An 18,743-nucleotide genomic window follows, 5' to 3' on the forward strand; every position below is an offset into this window, starting at 1 on the left:
ATCGCCCAGGTGGCATGGCACTGACAGACTTCATGGTGCGTTCAAGTGCACATCGTAAAGTCATAAAGTTTCTATTTTTTCTTATTTCCCTTTGTTGCATACATCTGTCTACATCTAACATTACTTTCTTGTTCTTTAATTACATAATTTTTAATGCTAAAATAAGAATAATATCCCAGTCATTTCTACATAGGCAGATTTTTAAAGTTCTATAAAAAAAATCTTATCAAAATGAACAAATTTGTACAACAGGTCTTCAAATACCTCATTTTCAAGTTGTTTTACTGCAGCATTTATTAATAATTAAATACTAAATTCACCCAATATGCATCTGGCCAATGAAAAATATGCTTGGCCAGTGGATTTTTTTTTATCTACCAGTCAACTTGGCCGGTGAGTCAAAAAGCAGTGTGCTTACGTATATTTTTACATCTATGCAAATACATATACTATTTTTGTAAATCATGTATTGAATAAATAATCAAATACAGAGACAGTTACTTAAAAATATGTTAAGGAGTAGTTTCATTTATACCATCTTAAGGCCCGAACATACTCGGGCGTACTATAAGCGGAACGGACTCCGCGAGCAATGTCCGCAGTCATTCGGGCTTCCATAGTCGAGCGCACTTCCGCATTGTAGTTTCCTGTAAAAATGTCCGTGAGAAATCCCCGCGATGTGAAAAATACATGCCGAGCAGTCACTGGTGCGCGGAGCGGAGTCCGCGCGGTCGTAAAATCTGAGCTTTGCGCGCACAGGGCTTGCGGACGTCTGCTTTGAGTTCGCGTGGACCTCCGCGGAGTCCGTTCCGCGTATGTTCCGCCTGAGTATGTTCGGGCCTTTACAGTTACAACTGGCCCTTTGAAGACAACCATAATGCTGATGTGGCCTTCAGTGAAAATGAGTTTGACACCCCAGGTCTAGGTTTAAACAATCCATTTATTTCGGTTCAGTTCTACACTTAATTTTAACTCTCAACAAGTTGTACCTAATGTAAACATGGTCAATTTTGTAAACATTATAAAATGCCTGTTTGAAATCATATTTAAAACTTTGACAAACATCGCAAAACTCTGCACAGCAACAGTTTTTTTGGTGGAACAGTATTTGATGAAGTTCTTTGTGTCACATGTGACAGTGGAACAGTAGCAAGAAAAACATAAATGCATAGACACATGTTGTAGGTGAACTGTTGCTTTCAGAGACTGTTCACACAACACCAAAAGTAGGGGCCTGCAGAATGCCCTCCTTCATGTATTTCCTGAAGTCCTCATAATCACTATGTATGGGCAAGCGGAGGATTAGGAGGCAGGTGTTGGCCTCTGGAAACACTCTGTTGGCCTCGTGGATGAAGTGAATTTGTGGACGGTGTGGAAATCCGAGTGGAGGCACCATTGAGGCTCCAGAGCTAAACTCCAGTACCTTCTCAAGTGTGATTGGACTGCATTCTCCTTCTGTAAGACAGAAAGTGGTGAAAAATATATGGTATATACATATACAAACTAACCTTGTATAGGTATGAATGACAAAATTGGAAATTGTTTCACAAGTATTTTAAAAAATAAAACAAATTTAAGTAGTTCTTGTTAGTACTTGTTTCATTCTACCTAAACAGCTAACAGTATGTAATGCCTTTCACTCCTTGATGCAGCTGGAAAACAGTCCCTGAGGGTTAAAGACATTTTCATCTTTCCAGTGCAATAATGTGAAAATGTAATGTGGTGCAATGTCATGTATTTTACCAGTTGGATGTCTCCATCAACTTTAACAGAAGAAAAACACTTTACATCCATCTTCTACAAATTTACATATATAATACCTGGACTGATATGCAGTACCATTCATAGTGAAAGTGAAGGTGAAGTTATAGTAGTTATAGTATATATAATATAGTAGTATAATATAATAGTTATAGTTATAGTATATATAAGTGAAAGTGAAGTTATAACTGATGCCATAAATAGTATACCTTTGACATCAATGAGCCAGTCACGCCAGTAGCATATTGTGCTGTTTTCTTTGGCTCTTTTGTTGCTGCCCTGCACAGAGTAGTCAACTCCAAATAGAGAGAAGAGGTCCTTCGCCTGCAGTGGCCTCTCCTCACTGACGAACATGCTGTGGAACACTGCTGGATTCTCTCTAAGCTCCTCCAGTAATCCTAGGGTTCTAAACCCCTCGACAAACCTGTAAAACATGTTACATCATTTGTGACTTTTCCCGGGCTAATGACAGTCTCATTAATCTGACCAAAGACAGGATGGGAAAATGCTTACTGGTCCAGGGCAGTCTGCATCCTTCCATTGACAAAAACGTCTGCAGCAGACTGGACAAGGGAGTCCTTCTCCTTCAGGTTGGAGACATGTCTCAAGGCACCTATAATGCTGAGACTGTCTGCTGCTTCTGCAATGGCACTGTTTGCCTCTTGGACCGTTGTCGCTTCCTGTATCTAAAAAGAGTTTATTTCTTATTAGAAATTTAATAGAAAGCAACTTGAGGGCTGTGTCACATCAGACTGTAAATTCAATGTAAAATAAGCTCCTGCTTACTTTGATTAACTGTTGTCTGAAGGTATGGTCACAAACTTCATCTACAATTGTGGGGGATGTTGGTATCCCACAGATCTGCTGGAAAAGCCTTTCAGAGAAGAAATGTGGTCCAACTCCTCCATGAACGACGCACACAGCTATCATTTTTGCCACCCATGTGTATAGATTAGTCTGTAAAGCTAAAATGAAAGAAAAAGCTGTAAATTGTTGTTCTGTTCTTAAAAATGTAATGTCTTAAAATTGTAATGACTGACATTAGTGCTACAACAGATGATAAATTGTTATAGCACATTTCAAAAAAAGTAAAAGGTCAATTTAAAACATGAATCAATGAAGAATCCAGGTAAAAAAACAGAATAAAGAGTTCAAGGCAAAAATAATTATTAAACAAAAATAACAGATACAAGTAAGATGATACCCAGACAATGATAACACAAGATAATACCTGGCAAACCAGGCAGGAGAAAGAGTTCAGGGATAGCATTTCTTAAAAATTAGTTTCTATGTATAAACTTGCAAGGACCCAAAGGACAGTCATGAGAATGTGGGCTTACTTACCTTGAGTATCAAGAGATAACTGCCGATCTTTCTCGTGGCCCTCAAAGATGTTTGACTGGTGGATGGCCCTCATCAGCAGCCTTAGGTACTCTCTTGTTGGGCCACCTTTGTCAACTGCCCCTTCACCATTGCCATCTTCATCCACAAATGCAACGTCCAATTTTGCTTCAGTGTTGAAGTTCCTACGTTTGAATGCTCGCAGGCTACACAGCAAGACATTATTCCTGCACACATTTATTTGGTTGCTGGTTGGACAGAAGCTTTCATCAACTTTGCTGACCAGTTTTGTCAATATGTTTTGAAGATCAGTCCTACAACCAAAAAAGTTAATGCATTTTATTCATATGCCAAATGTATCACATTTTAAAACAGTTCTAATTTTTGGGCTCACATGATTAAATGCAACAGGACATAAACATCACACTGACTATATAGTATATTTACTTTGGGTTAGAGTGAGTCCTTTGTGTGATATAGATTAAGAGAAATGTACACACAGACAAACAAAACAAAATAAAGGCAGGCAGGGTTAATGAGAAGAAACATACTCATCCATAGGTCCTCCCAGCTGATGTTGTGATACAGGTGACAGATTTTGTGAAATTGGCTCCTCTTGTTCATCAACAATAATGACTACATCCTGGGCAGATGGAGGAGTGAGTGGTCCATCATCAAGCATTTGGATGTCTGTTGTGTATGAGAACAGGTTGAGTGGTGGTTGAGTGGAGGGCACAGACAGTGGTGGCTGGGTGGAGAACAGAGTGAGTGGTGGTTGGGTGGAGGAAACAGACAGCGAAGGCTGGGTTGAGGGCACAGACAGCAGAGGCTGGGTGGAAGGCACAGGCAGCAGAGGCTGGGTGGAGGGCACAGACAGCAGTGGCTGACCAGGAGATGCATGGTGTAGGGCATAAGCTCCATCATTTTGCTGACCTGAGATAATTTCCTTATTTGAAGACAAACATGCACAATAGATGAGCTCGCATGAACCAAACACAGATTCCATTGAGACTTGAGACAGGATGTAAGATATGCAACATACATTTACCTGTACATCCTGATTTGAAAGCCAAAGTACATATAGAGTTGAGGATGCTTTTAGGTCATGATCCATTATTGACCCAGAGGAATTGCTCTCAATTGATCTTGATGATGTGGTTTCCTGCACCTTAAAGATTTCACTGGCCATTTCATGTTGACCAACAAAGTCAAACAAAACCTAATAAAAAAATGAGGCACAGTGTTATACCAGTCAGGTGTTACAACCGCCCGAACCATTGAGAAGACCCTTAATATTTTGTGAAGCTGAACACCCCACCTGAATTGTCTCAGACAAGCAGAATTTCCTCATGTTGACATATCCATTGGGATATTTAAATTTTAACGACACCCCATCTGAGGGTTCCTCACATGCAGCCATTCGCTGACGTCTTGCTTGAATAGCCTGAAATGTGATTCCTCTCATTAGAAAACGGTTGATAACTAAAACAAGCTAACACTACAAAAACAAACCTTTTGACGTCTTTCCTCAAAGGCCTGATAAGCCCGTTTCTTCATCTCCTGTTAAAAAAAGGACATATAAAAAACAAGTGTTTATGCTTGCAGTGACCTATCAAAAAATGGCCACCACCATGGTTGCTGTTAGACTATTTTAAGATGTGTGCGTAACAAAAGACAAATGTCCATTAGTTTCAATGGTAACTGGATTTATTACTTGCAATCCGCTGTGTAGTCCATTTTTACTAACATAAACAAAATAACAAACCAAAAATCAGACTTTTCCTCTTCCACATTGCCTTGAGCACGGTCAAAAAACTTTTTGCTTCCATACAGCAACACCTGTGTGAAGTTGCACCTTGATTAAATCACTTCCCCTCACTGCCTAATTGTCAGCACACCTACTCCCCCAAGTGGTGAGAGTTTTACCAAAAACAAACATGACATATTTCACAAAAATGTCTCTCACAATGCTTTTTTGTATGAGCATGTAAAACATTAACAAAAACACTTTGAGAATATTACCTTTTCCTGGTCCTCCAACAAGGTTTCATTATATTCTTGGTCTTGCTGGGCACGTATTGCTCGCCATTCTTGAAGAGCCTAAATCATCCAAAATGACATTCCTCATAAATCACCATAAAATAGTACAGACACACATTAATAAAATAAAAAGAAAAGAAAAGAAAAAAATAATAATAAAATTCTAAGATATAAATTGACAGAATGATTGACCTGATCTGAAACTACATTTTGAGCTTGGGTACTCTCAGCCACAAGGATGGTCCCATCTTGTACTGGGGCAGTTGAGAGTGGTGGGAATGAATTCTGGGATATGGCAGAGGATGTAGGTGTCACCTGGCGGTACACAGAAAACAAATTATGTCTGCTTCAGGAAGAGAAATAAAAACATACAGCAGTAATATCTTTAAAAATAATCTCTCTTGGATGCTCGATTTATAATGCTATTTATCTTAGTGGTAAAGTATTGTATGCTCTTTTCCAATATCCCCAACTTAACTGAAAATTTAGATTTGCCACTTAACACTGCATATAACTAAAATACTTGGATCGTAATCAGTTTTACCTGATCTGAAACTACATTTTCTTCAGCCATTTGTGAGGTCTCATCTACTGCTGGAGCTGTGGAGAGTGGTGGGGATGAATTCTGGGACCTGGCAGAGGGTGGTGATGTTAACTGAGGGTAGACAGGGAGATTTTTAACTTCACCTAAAAACATTACAGAGAACACTTCTATGACACATGATATAAATCCCTGTGTATATAATTCCATACCTGCAATATGGCAGCCCGTTGTAGAATGTAAACTCTGCTTTTGCCAACTGCTTGTTTGAGCTCCCTCACAGAACTGACTTGTAATTTCTGGATCTTGCGTCCTTTGCCCATCCTTGCCAATTCAAAGCCTACCAAATTTAAACTGACAAGAGGGTAGCTTTGGCAAACAAAGTTGTTCAATTCAGATAAACTCCAGTTTAATTCAATCTTTGACCTTGTTTGTCCAGCCTCTGTGGATTCATGCACAGGTTGTCCTAAAAATGGAAATGCAAACATCAGTGTCATGTTTCTAGTGGCAAAGTCGTACATTCATAGCTGGTACTGTATATGCAAGATCTCTCCAAACCGCCCAGATGCCTTGAATGTTTGAGAAGCCAGTTTCAAAGAAAATGAGTTTGACAATAAAAAGGATCCAAACTGTCTGTCATATTTTCAGCTATAATCATAAATATAATCATCAACCTAAGCCTGTTCACAGTATATGACTACCATTGACCTAAGAGAATTTGTTTGTAGTAATTCTACAGCTTTAAAATTAAGCTCACCTTACACTCCTAGGTCCTACTCCTAGGTGTGACATGGAAAATTATACGAAAATACAGAGAGAGAGAGTAAAACAGCTCTTCAATATTTTAAAAGCTAATGCTAAATGTATCCAACAAAGTCAAACATTTTCCTATATAGAGCCACTAAGCAGCCAAAGGGACCACTTTCAGGCTCAGATTAATGTAATAGTCAGAGCAGCTCATTACATGGTTTTCTTTACAAGAAACAGATAAACCTCGCCCAATGTCTTTGTGTCATATTTTAGAGGGACTGAAAGCAAATAACACTCAATTTGTATGCACTTAAATCTCAGACTTACCTAATCCAAGTTTGGAGAGTTCAGCAAGTTCTGAACTGGGGGGTAGAACCTCAATATCTGGCCCTGACAGGAGGAAAATGTTTGTCTGCCAAAAAGGGTTTGCCCTGCGCCCACTAGATCCCCCTGAAATCAGATACACAACTGTGTCAACAGTCAGACCTAGCTAAAACATTTCCACCAGTAACTAACCAGAAGGGGACAGAACACAGAATAATTGCACATTACTTGAGTAACTTTACAGTTACTCATCCACTTTAGTTACTCATCCAAAAATTAGTTTGAGTAAAAGCTGGCAACTCTGTTACTGAGAATCACGAGAATTTCGGAGCTACGCAGAGCGTCCCCGTAACCATAGTAACTCTATACTACTGCCAGAAGAGTCGCTGATTCAGCTCAATCTAAGGGGAATAGCAACGGGAGAAGGAACGCCACGCATTCACAATAAAAAATGAAACAACATATTTTCAGAAAAGCACCCCAACAACTGCAATAGGGCAAGGATGAAACTAAATGAATTCAGATGAATTTTTTTAAACGAAAATGAACTAGTCAATTCTGTCTGTTACATACTAACGTTACTTGTCACACATCCATGGGAGTAAATTACAATAGGCTATAATACATAACTTATAGCCTAATATAATCCATATTTCCCACTTTCCTCCAGACCATCTGAATGAATCGCTGCTTTGTGTACCTGCCTGTCCATGCTCGGTCGGTGTCCTCGTTTCGTGTCGTGACATTATCACTTGTAAAGTAGTTTTTCGGAAATGGACGTGTGGCATGAGAACGTGTGAAAAGTGTAAATTGTGTGACTACAGAGCCAACTTTTACGCTAGCTAACATAGTGCTAACCCACAGTGGCAGCCTTAAAACTACCTGTTCCGACTTACCCTGAATTCGTTGTAGTTGACGGCGAAATAGTCGTCTTGTTATAGACAGTAAACCATCTCTCGCTGATAGCTCCTGTCGTGCACGGGCTGCAGCGTTAAAAACTCTGTCAAAAACAAGAGTTTCTGCCTCCTCTAGTTTTGACTAGGCAAAATCTAATTACAGATATCTTGAATAAGAGTTTTGACTAGGCAAAATTATGTTGCAGATATCAGTAATGAATATCCAGTCTAGCGATTAAATGTTAAAACGGCTTGCCACAGGACTACAGACTGCACACCCGAGTGCTGTCATTATAATCTCGGGTGACTTCAACCATGTCTCTATTAAAAAGACACTCCCGAAATTCACCCAGTATGTGACCTGTAAAACCAGAGAGGAGAAGAGCCTGGACCTGCTGTATGCTAATGTAAAGGACGCATACACCTCCACGTCCCTTCCCCCGCTGGGTAGATCAGATCACAACTTGGTGCTTCTCACCCCCTGCAATGTGCCTCTAGTGAAGAGGCTGCCTGTGACCACAAAGACAGTGAGGACATGGTCAGAGGACTGCTATGAGGCACTGCAGGGCTGTTTTGAGGTGACTGACTGGAATGTACTCTGTGAGCCACATGGAGAGGACATTGATGGGCTTACTGAGTGCATTACAGACTACATTAATTTCTGTGTGGACAGCATTGTCCCAGCAAGGACTGTGCGTTGTTACCCAAACAACAAGCCTTGGGTAACAAAGGACATCAAAGCCGTACTCAACCTGAAGAAGAGGGCTTTCAGAGGTGGCAACACGGAGGAGCTGAGGGACATTCAGAGGGAGCTGAGTGCAAAGATCAATGAGGCTAAGGATAGCTACAGGAGGAAGCTGGAGAGGAAACTCCAGCAGAATAACATGAGGGAGGTCTGGAGTGGTATGAGGACCATCACCGGTTACAGACCAACTAGCAGTGGAGCTGATGGTAGTGTGGCTAGGGCCAATGAGTTAAATCTGTTCTTCAATAGGTTTGACACTGCTGCCCCGGCCCCTGTTGGCTCTCCTACTGACTGTCTCCAGCCACCACCACTTCTGACCCCCCCTCCTCCTCCTGATAGCACCTCATCCAACTTGGTGAGCCCCTCACACCCATCCCCCACTCCTCACACCTCCTCTGACTCCCATGCTACCTGCCCTCCTCTCACTTTGGACTCCAACTCTCCCCTTCCTCAACCTGCACTCTTTACACCTCTACATGTTAGGAGACAGCTGAGCAAACTCCCCGCTGGTAAGGCTGCAGGCCCTGATGGTGTCAGCCCACGGGTTCTCAGAGCCTGCGCCGAACAGCTCTGTGGAGTGCTTCATCATGTTTTCAACATGAGCCTGTGCCTCCAGAGGGTCCCTGTGATATGGAAGATGTCCTGCCTCGTTCCAGTGCCAAAGACGCCGCAGCCCAGCGGTCTCTCGGACTACCGACCGGTGGCACTGACGTCACATATCATGAAGACCCTGGAGAGACTTGTCCTGGAGCAGCTCAGGCCTATGGTCAGGCCGCACCTGGATGCCCTCCAGTTTGCCTACCAGCCCCGGATTAGAGTTGAGGATGCCCTTGTTTACCTGCTGAACCGTGTCTACGCCCACCTGGACAAGCCGGGGAGCACTGTGAGGGTCACGTTCTTTGACTTCTCCAGTGCTTTCAATACCATTAGGCCTGCTCTACTGGATGACAAGCTGACGGCGATGCTGGTGAATCCCCCCCTTGTGTCCTGGATTGTGGATTACCTCACTGGCCAACCACAGTACGTGCGCTTGCGGCACTGTGTGTCAGACACAGTGGTCAGCAATACCGGGGCCCCACAAGGTACTGTCCTCTCTCCTTTCCTCTTCACCCTCTACACCACGGACTTCAGCTACCAGACAGAGTCTTGTCATCTTCAGAAGTTTTCTGATGACTCTGCTATAGTTGGATGTATCAGCAAGGATGAGGAGGCTGAATACAGGGCTGTGGTGAATAACTTTGTCTCATGGTGTGAGCTGAACCACCTGCAGCTCAACACAACAAAGACAAAAGAGCTGGTGGTGGATCTGAGGAGAACGAGGACACCAGTGACCCCAGTTTCCATCCTGGGGCATAACATGGACATCGTAGAACACTACAAGTATCTGGGTGTGTTCATTGACAATAAACTGGACTGGACTAAGAACACTGAAGTCCTTTACAAGAAGGGACAGAGCCACCTCTATTTTCTGAGGAGGCTCTGCTCCTTTAACATCTGCCGGACTATGCTGAGGATGTTTTATGAGTCTGTGGTGGCCAGTGCTATTCTGTTTGCTGTGGTGTGCTGGGGCAGCAGACTGAGAGTAGTCGATGCCAACAGACTCAACAAGCTGATCAGAAAGGCCAGTGACGTTGTGGGGGTGGAGCTGGACCCTTTGACAGCAGTGTCAGACAGGAGGATGCTGTCAAAGGTGCGGGCGATACTTCAGCATGGCTCTCACCCTCTCCACAACGCTCTGGTCGAACAGAGGAGCACCTTCAGCCAGAGACTGATTGCTCCTAAATGCACCACTGAGCACCACAGGAAGTCATTCTTACCTGTGGCCATTAAACTGTACAACTCCTCCCTCTGATGATCGGACTCATTTGGCTTTTTATAAAACAAAACACACAATATAATTATAATTACTCATTCTTATTTCATTTATAATGCTACAACCATTTCATTGTATATTGTATATATTTCAGATTGTCTACTTTACTATTTTATTATTTATTTTATTTTATTGTCTACTTTAATATTTTATTTTATTTTATTTTATTTTAATGTCTACTTTAATATTTTATTTTATTTTATTTTAATGTCTACTTTAATATTTTATTTTATTTATTTCATAGTCCATTTTAGCATCTTATTTATATCTTCATCTTTATCTCTTGTTTCCATTCATGCTGTATTTCTATTTCTACTTTGCACGGAGCATTGGAATAAAAACAATTTCCCCCTGGGGATTAATAAAGTATTCTAAATCTGAATCTGAATCTGAATGTCATACGACACAGCATGTTCACTTGAGCATACAGCTGCCGACGCTGTCTATAGACATCCTTGTCATCAGACAGGTCATTTGCGATTATATGGCCCAAATATGTAATCTCACTGCACACACTGAGTGCAGTGCCAGACAGATAGAAGTCAGGGAAGGTTGACTGTCTGTCTTCTCTACTTCTGACAATCATGATCTTACTCTTTTTAGCGTTGTATTTTATATCAAAATCAGCACCATACCGTGTGCATATTCTCAGAAGCTGTTGGAGACCAGCACTATATGGGCTAAAGATGACCAAATCATCTGCATACGTAAGGTGATTAATTAGTGAGTCACCAACCCTACAACCTGTACCACATGCATTTAAAATTAAAAGACAAATCATTCATATTGTTGACCAATAAAATGATACCTGCCTCCTTGTGGGCGCGCTTGCTTTAGTTTTAGAGCGTCCCGTCTGGGCTGGTACTCTTAAACAGGTTTCATCCACTCCCGCCCTCCAGGGCTTTATTAAATGTTCTTCCCTTGCTTTCTTTACGACTTCTGGAATAGAGGGACTGTTAATTTACAAATGTGTGCCTGTATTTTTTACTATAATAGCCACATAATACAATACAACAGGTGGAAAGGAGAGGCAATTACCAAGACAACCCCTATTTAGGAATGGTTTTGCAGGTGGTGGCCACAGACCATTTCCCTCTCTGCATCCTCTCTGGTTGGTTCTTGGCTAGTTTTGCATTTTTCCAGTGCCTCACCACTAGTGGTATCATGAGGCGGTATATGCAGCTCACAGAAGTTGCTCAGTTGGTGCAGCTACTCTAGGATGGCACATCTGTACACGCAGTGGCCAGAAGGTTTGCTGTGTCTCCCATGGAGGAGATACCAGGAGACAGGCCAGTACACCAGGAGAGGTGGAGGGGGGCACAGGAGGGCAACAACCCAGTAGCAGGACTGCTATCTGCTTCTTTGTGCAAGGAGGAACAGGAGGAGCACTGCCAGAGCCCTCCAGAAAAACCTCCAGCAGGCCACTTGTGTGCATGTTTCTGCCCAGACTATCAGAAGCAGACTCCACGAGGGTATGAGCACATGTGACGGACGTGACAGAGTCTGGAGACGCCATAGACCACGTTCTGCTGCCTGCAACATCCTCCAGCATGACCGACTGTCCAGGAGCTGACTGATGCCCTGATCCACGTCTAATTGATCACTATAAGCGGATAATTATTATAACCAATTTTTTTTTTCTGAATTTCTGATGCAGATTACCATCTAATCGACATTTGTATGGAAAGCCAGATTTTTGGCGAATGTTGGCCTATTTGCCGGCAAGCTGCGAGCGTTTAGACACACAGAGCCAGATAGGCAAGTTGATCCGAGGTGCCCAATTTTCTGCCTCGTAGGGTAGACATATTGGCGGAACCTTTTTGGTTTAAAAAGAACGAGGCGGCCTTATACCACGGGAGGGGCTGCTGATGACTTGTGGGAGGAGCTGTTGATGACGCCGCACGTGCGACCCACTGGCAGTGGATAAACAGGAAACAGCTGATAGCAGGAATTAGCGAGCAGCTAGTAGCAAGAGGAAAACGCAAACCTGAGAGACACTGTAAAGATGAGCAACTGGGGAGACAAGGAATTGCACACCCTCCTTGCCCTCGCAAACGAAGAGGCCATTAACCGTCAAGTGACGGGAACGGTGTGGGACAGGCCAACTTATGAGAGAATTGCCAAAGGACTGATCAGCCGCGGCTTCCCTCTCACGTCACTGTTTACGTCACACGCTGAGCTACATGTTTTGTTACTTGTTCAATTCTCAATAAAACACCATATCAACTAGTTTGGCATGATCTTATATTATTACTTTTTTATGTTAAATAAAGCTAATGGAATACAAATAAATATTCTAAATATAAATCTAAATATAAAATTTAATTTGGGGAATCATGAAAGTCAAGTAAACTACATGAATTGTCAAGTCATGTAACCCATAGACATGTATACATAGACGCCGCATCAAGCGCTGAGCCGTACCTCAACGTCACCACCATATTGGATGTGGCAAGAATCAGAGCGGAGAAGATGCCTCATTCATGTGCTGCATGGAAGTGTACGAATCGTTTTACTGTCCAAACCAAATCCCAGGGAATAACCTTTCACAGGTAAGACTTAAAGGTAGGGTCTGGAGGATTTTCCAGTTGCTGTTAGTAAACACACATTCAAATTCAGCCCCTCCTATCAGGCTCAACTCTCCCGGGTGTACGGAGCCCGGAGGTACGGAAGAAGGCTTCACAGAAGAGGTTCAGGCAAGGCTCGCGCTGGTGCACGCTCGGACACGCTCACAAAAACATCAAAATACAGTTAAAGGGCAGGAGCTCTGCAAACAGAGTCACCACCACACATGAGTAGAAGCCCATAGGTGATGATTAAGCAGGATTTCATTTGTTTATGTCTATATTTTGTTTGTTTGAAAATCCTCCAGATCCTACCTTTAACAATTACCTTTGATAGTATTTGGCCCATAGACTGCATGATTTGGCCATTATAACATCATTTTTAGAACATAATTTGCTGACGTTGTGGAAAACACTGTATTCCCATGCACAATTCATTCATTCATTTCATTCATTTATTTTAATTTATTCTGCTCATGGTAGTATATATTTTCATCAAAACATATACAGCTAATAATTTAACAACTCAGTTTACACATCCATAGTCGGAAAGGAACAGGAGGAAGAACAATCTTACATTACCAGAACATAAACAATGAATTAGCACGGTCAAACCCGCCTTCAAACAATGAAGTTGTCATTCTTATTTTATTCAATTGCTCCGAACATTTTAGTAAGATTGTTGTTATTTGCTTGACTAACTTTTGTCATACTATGTAGGTTTCCCAAAGATACTGCTCGGAGGAAACAGTGGGAAGCAGCTCTCCGGAGGGAAGGGTTTTCTGCTAGCTCGTCTTCCATGCTCTGCAGTGGGCATTTCAAGCCGGAGGACTTTGACAGAACAGGTCAGACAGTCAGGATCAGAGATGGAGCTGTCCCTTCTGTCTTCAGTTTCCCAGTTCACCTCCTGAGGGTATGTATATCACCATAGGCTGTAAGGTTTAAATAAATGAAGGCCATACCATGCTGATTTTTTTTCTTTTCTGAGTGTGAAGGAATCAATTATGTATTTTGTAATAATACACTGTGATAAAATTAAAATATTGTATCCTTCACTTTAGCCTGTTGCTAGCAACGATGTGACTGACTGTGACTGGGTGATTGAAATCATATATATATGTATATATATATAGATAGATATAGATAGATATATAGATATAGATACAGTACAGGCCAAAAGTTTGGACACACCTTCTCATTCAATGCGTTTTCTTTATTTTCATGACTATTTACATTGTGGATTCTCACTGAAGGCATCAAAACTATGAATGAACACATGTGGAGTTATGTACTTAACAAAAAAAGGTGAAATAACTGAAAACATGTTTTATATTCTAGTTTCTTCAAAATAGCCACCCTTTGCTCTGATTACTGCTTTGCACACTCTTGGCATTCTCTCCATGAGCTTCAAGAGGTAGTCACCTGAAATGGTTTCCACTTCACAGGTGTGCCTTATCAGGGTTAATTAGTGGAATTTCTTGCTTTATCAATGGGGTTGGGACCATCAGTTGTGTTGTGCAGAAGTCAGGTTAATACACAGCCGACAGCCCTATTGGACAACTGTTGAAATTCATATTATGGCAAGAACCAATCAGCTAACTAAAGAAAAACCAGTGGCCATCATTACTTTAAGAAATGAAGGTCAGTCAGTCCGGAAAATTGCAAAAACTTTAAATGTGTCCCCAAGTGGAGTCGCAAAAACCATCAAGCGCTACAACGAAACTGGCACACATGAGGACCGACCCAGGAAAGGAAGACCAAGAGTCACCTCTGCTTCTGAGGATAAGTTCATCCGAGTCACCAGCCTCAGAAATGGCAAGTTAACAGCAGCTCAGATCAGAGACCAGATGAATGCCACACAGAGTTCTAGCAGCAGACCCATCTCTAGAACAACTGTTAAGAGGAGACTGCGCCAATCAGGCCTTCATGGTCAAATAGCTGCTAGGAAACCACTGCTAAGGAGAGGCAACAAGCAGAAGAGATTTGTTTGGGCCAAGAAACACAAGGAATGGACATTAGACCAGTGGAAATCTGTGCTTTGGTCTGATGAGTCCAAATTTGAGATCTTTGGTTCCAACCGCCGTGTCTTTGTGAGACGCAGAAAAGGTGAACGGATGGATTCCACATGCCTGGTTCCCACTGTGAAGCATGGAGGAGGAGGTGTGATGGTGTGGGGGTGTTTTGCTGGTGACAGTGTTGGGGATTTATTCAAAATTGAAGGCATACTGAACCAGCATGGCTACCACAGCATCCTGCAGCGACATGCCATCCCATCCGGTTTGCGTTTAGTTGGACGATCATTTATTTTTCAACAGGACAATGACCCCAAACACACCTCCAGGCTGTGTAAGGGCTATTTGACCAAGAAGGAGAGTGATGGAGTGCTGCGGCAGATGACCTGGCCTCCACAGTCACCGGACCTGAACCCAATTGAGATGGTTTGGGGTGAGCTGGACCGCAGAGTGAAGGCAAAGGGGCCAACAAGTGCTAAACACCTCTGGGAACTCCTTCAAGACTGTTGGAAACCATTTCAGGTGACTACCTCTTGAAGCTCATGGAGAGAATGCCAAGAGTGTGCAAAGCAGTAATCAGAGCAAAGGGTGGCTATTTTGAAGAAACTAGAATATAAAACATGTTTTCAGTTATTTCACCTTTTTTTGTTAAGTACATAACTCCACATGTGTTCATTCATAGTTTTGATGCCTTCAGTGAGAATCTACAATGTAAATAGTCATGAAAATAAAGAAAACGCATTGAATGAGAAGGTGTGTCCAAACTTTTGGCCTGTACTGTATATTCATTCATTCATTCATTATATTTTATTTCCGTTTCATATGCAACTCAGTCTTTGTGCGTCATCCATATTTACAAAGTCAACATCCATTCTTATCTTACTAAACAAAACTTCATGCAGTTCATAATATAAAGGACAGTAGAAAACAAAATAAAACTCATTTTCTATATCATTTAAAGAACATATTGGACAAATCCTTCTTTCTTCTTCTAAATTAACATACCGTCCAGTTTCCACAGCCAGAGGTAAAATGCCAGATCTCAGTTGGGCACATAAAGATCTCTGCTTTTTTGACAAATCATATACAACATAATTCTCTGCACCAATTTTTATCCTTGTAAAAGTACGCAGTTTTGGTTTAGTCCATATATCCTCTGCCCACAGTACTTTTTCCTCAGTGAACACAGATTCTCTAAACAAATTAATATTAAGTTTTTCATTATTAAAAAAGGCATTACCAAACCCAGAACTACAAAATAATGTATGTACATCTTTGGACCAGGAACCATTAATTTGTTTATCCCAATTGAATATTTGCCTCGTCAGCCTACTTTCTTCCATATTAAGTAACCGATTCCATAACTGAACAATACATATCTTACAACGAACCTCACATGATTCCCATCCCATGTCCCCCACTATAGCCAACTTGGGTACATATTTGTGCACACCCAGGAAATAGCTTATAGCACTGTTTTGTACTGATTCACACATAGAAATATATATATATATATATATATATATATATATACTGTGTATTGTTTTTCGGCACTACCTTGTTCTCTATAGCTGATGTAACATGAATTACTCCTGTGTGGGATCAAAGTTCTTACCTTAGCCATCTGAGAAGATCAAATACATTGTTTTTGGTGCCTAACTGTTTCCCAAGTATATTAGTGTGTGTGTGAATGAATAAACGAGAGGCATTAACGTAAATTTCTTTGTAGAAAGGCGCTTTATGAAATTAAGTCCATTTACTTGTATTAGTTTACAGCGCAGCCTTGCCACATCCAATATGGTAGTGACGTTGACGTATCGCAGCAGCGGGCAAACCCACTCGATGCGGCGTCTACGTATATGTCTATGGTGTAACCAGCATTTAAGAGGCCATTTTGTTAATAAAGAAGGCAATGTAAAGAAGGTAATGTGACAGGAAATGTTATTACAGAGAGGGACCCCTGATGATCACAACTGCTGCATGACAAGGTTAGAATCTCTTAAAAATTACTCATAAATTGATGTTTTTAGGCTTTGGTCAGGTTTGGTAAGTGTACATGTCAAATGATATGACCCTAGAAAAACATAAATAATTCATAAGAATCATAAAATTAATATTTACTTTAAAAATTATGTTTGAAATATTGAGACTAAGGCCATGTGCTTACACAGGTGTCCATGGTAATGCCTGTCAAATTTGATTTTATTTACTTATTTATTTATTATTTAATTATGTCAAATATCAGCAGGTTATGACAGTAATTTGTCAGTAGTTTATGATGCTGATTAAAGATGTATTATAAGAAACTACTTTTGAACTTGTACAGTAGCTTTAAAATACCGAAAAATCCAATAATTCATGTAAAGTAGAAATGTTACTCAAACATTAAAATTTCTGTCTGTAAAATACAATTATTTACATTTCTGCTATTTCATTACAATATTTAATACACTCATAGAAAACTAAAGTAATCAAATTAAATAAATAAAATCAATTTACCCCATTAGATGCCAGTTTCTAACAAGGAAAAAGTAGCTCGTCATAGAGTGCTAATACTAATGAATGCTAATGAATGCTAATGCTGCAGCAAGGGCCAATTATGTCCTTACGAGTTGTTGTCGTCAGGTGACTTTTTCCCTTATCACAATTTAAAATACAAAACATAAAACATGAGTGATGATTATATACAGGAAAATAAATGTGGAGTAAAATGTGGAATAAATGTAATCCACTTTTGCAGTGCAACACTGTGTTTTTTAACAAATTGTACATAATTTGTCAAGCGTTATTTAGAAAAAAAGGGGGTGTTTTTAGGAAATGTCCTGCTCAATATTGCCAAAATGCATTAAAATTTAAATATAGAAATACTCCAAAAATATCTTATTTCAATTGAATGCTTTTAAAATAAAGAATATTTTTATAAGTACACTTAAATCTACTGTAGGTGGATAAAATATTTAATATTTATCATTCTTTTGTGGTTACACCATTTGACATTTTCAGGAGCATTCAGTCTTACTTTTGATAAGAAATGGGGCAAATGTCATTTCAAATGACATAAAACCAACAAAAATACTGAATGTACATTTTAGCAAATCTGATGCATGCTTTTAAAACTATTTTTAGATATATATATTAGAAGATATTTCTGAATTGCTCATCTTGCCAACCCTTATTTGTCACTGACCCATGAACAGAAGTAGACAGGCGGCATTTTGCTGCACTCCCTGATTTTGTTTTTATACTGCCAATGCTGAAAGAAGACTGATTGGGCTTTCCTGCAAGTTTTCACAATTTCTATCTAAAAAGGGCTACACACACACACACACACACACACACAGTTTTGAAGTCTGCTTTTTTATGTAGCTGTTAAGTTTGTGTGTACTTTAGCTACAGGAGGCGATTGAAAATACAGAGACAAAATTAGCATGTCAACTGAAGTTTTCTGTTTATTTATTTATTTATCTAATCTATTTATTTACCTCATCTGTTTATTTAGGGACAGAGGGCTTCAGTAAAAAGACACTCACCCAAACCTTAGACCCTCAAAGACAGCAAGGAAAAACTCCTCACAGGAAGAAACCTTGGGAGGACCTAGTCAGAGAGGGATCCCCCTCCGGGACGATCAACTGGTGGGTGTCTGGAGTGTCCCTGTGTTTAGATGCTGGTGGTCTGTGTTCACCTGAACATGATGTTGCTAGGTGTCAGTGATGTGATGATGCTGGGGTGGAGGGGATGTTACAGCATCTGTCAGGACTGATGATGTTACTGTCTGGATTTTTTAGGTCTTCTGTCATCCTCATCTTCCTCAACTCTTCCCCTTTTCCTGGATGTTGATGGAATTGGGTCCTCTTCTTCATCCTCAAACATTACATCATCATCATCTACACTGTCCT

The 18,743-nt window shown here is 40.8% G+C and overlaps 1 protein-coding gene across 2 annotated transcripts; it reads right to left on the reverse strand.

Moving 5' to 3' along the window:
* Positions 1–997: 997 nt before the first annotated feature.
* LOC117250650 (G2/M phase-specific E3 ubiquitin-protein ligase-like) lies at positions 998–6,879 on the reverse strand. Of its 2 annotated transcripts, XM_078160749.1 has the most exons (14): positions 6,761–6,879; positions 5,896–6,149; positions 5,687–5,797; positions 5,335–5,457; positions 5,125–5,202; positions 4,615–4,662; positions 4,421–4,546; positions 4,151–4,321; positions 3,654–4,048; positions 3,106–3,416; positions 2,548–2,726; positions 2,275–2,447; positions 1,971–2,185; positions 998–1,455 (listed from the first exon to the last, which is right to left on the reverse strand). In XM_078160749.1, exons 2-14 carry the CDS (start codon positions 6,004–6,006, stop codon positions 1,211–1,213), a joined length of 2,286 nt encoding a protein of 761 aa, XP_078016875.1. In that variant the 5' UTR covers positions 6,007–6,149; positions 6,761–6,879; the 3' UTR covers positions 998–1,210. The 2 variants fall into 2 exon arrangements, with proteins under 2 accessions (XP_078016875.1, XP_078016870.1); XM_078160744.1 differs by lacking the exon at positions 6,761–6,879 and having other exon boundaries at positions 5,896–6,428.
* Positions 6,880–18,743: the final 11,864 nt, after the last annotated feature.

This window comes from Epinephelus lanceolatus, chromosome 2 (genome assembly GCF_041903045.1).
Source record: "Epinephelus lanceolatus isolate andai-2023 chromosome 2, ASM4190304v1, whole genome shotgun sequence".
In the NCBI taxonomy this organism is placed as follows: Eukaryota; Metazoa; Chordata; class Actinopteri; order Perciformes; family Serranidae; genus Epinephelus; species Epinephelus lanceolatus.

What these genes read in the sequence shown, in the direction of transcription:
- LOC117250650 (XM_078160744.1), bottom strand. Translation starts at nt 6,204, where the DNA reads ATGTACGACTTTGCCACTAGAAACATGACACTGATGTTTGCATTTCCA. An exon ending in GCTTGTCTGAGACAATTCAG is followed by an intron (nt 4,322 to 4,420) that starts GTGGGGTGTTCA and finishes TTTTTTTATTAG; the next exon opens with GTTTTGTTTGACTTTGTTGG. An exon ending in GTTATCTCTTGATACTCAAG is followed by an intron (nt 2,727 to 3,105) that starts GTAAGTAAGCCC and finishes CTTTCATTTTAG; the next exon opens with CTTTACAGACTAATCTATAC.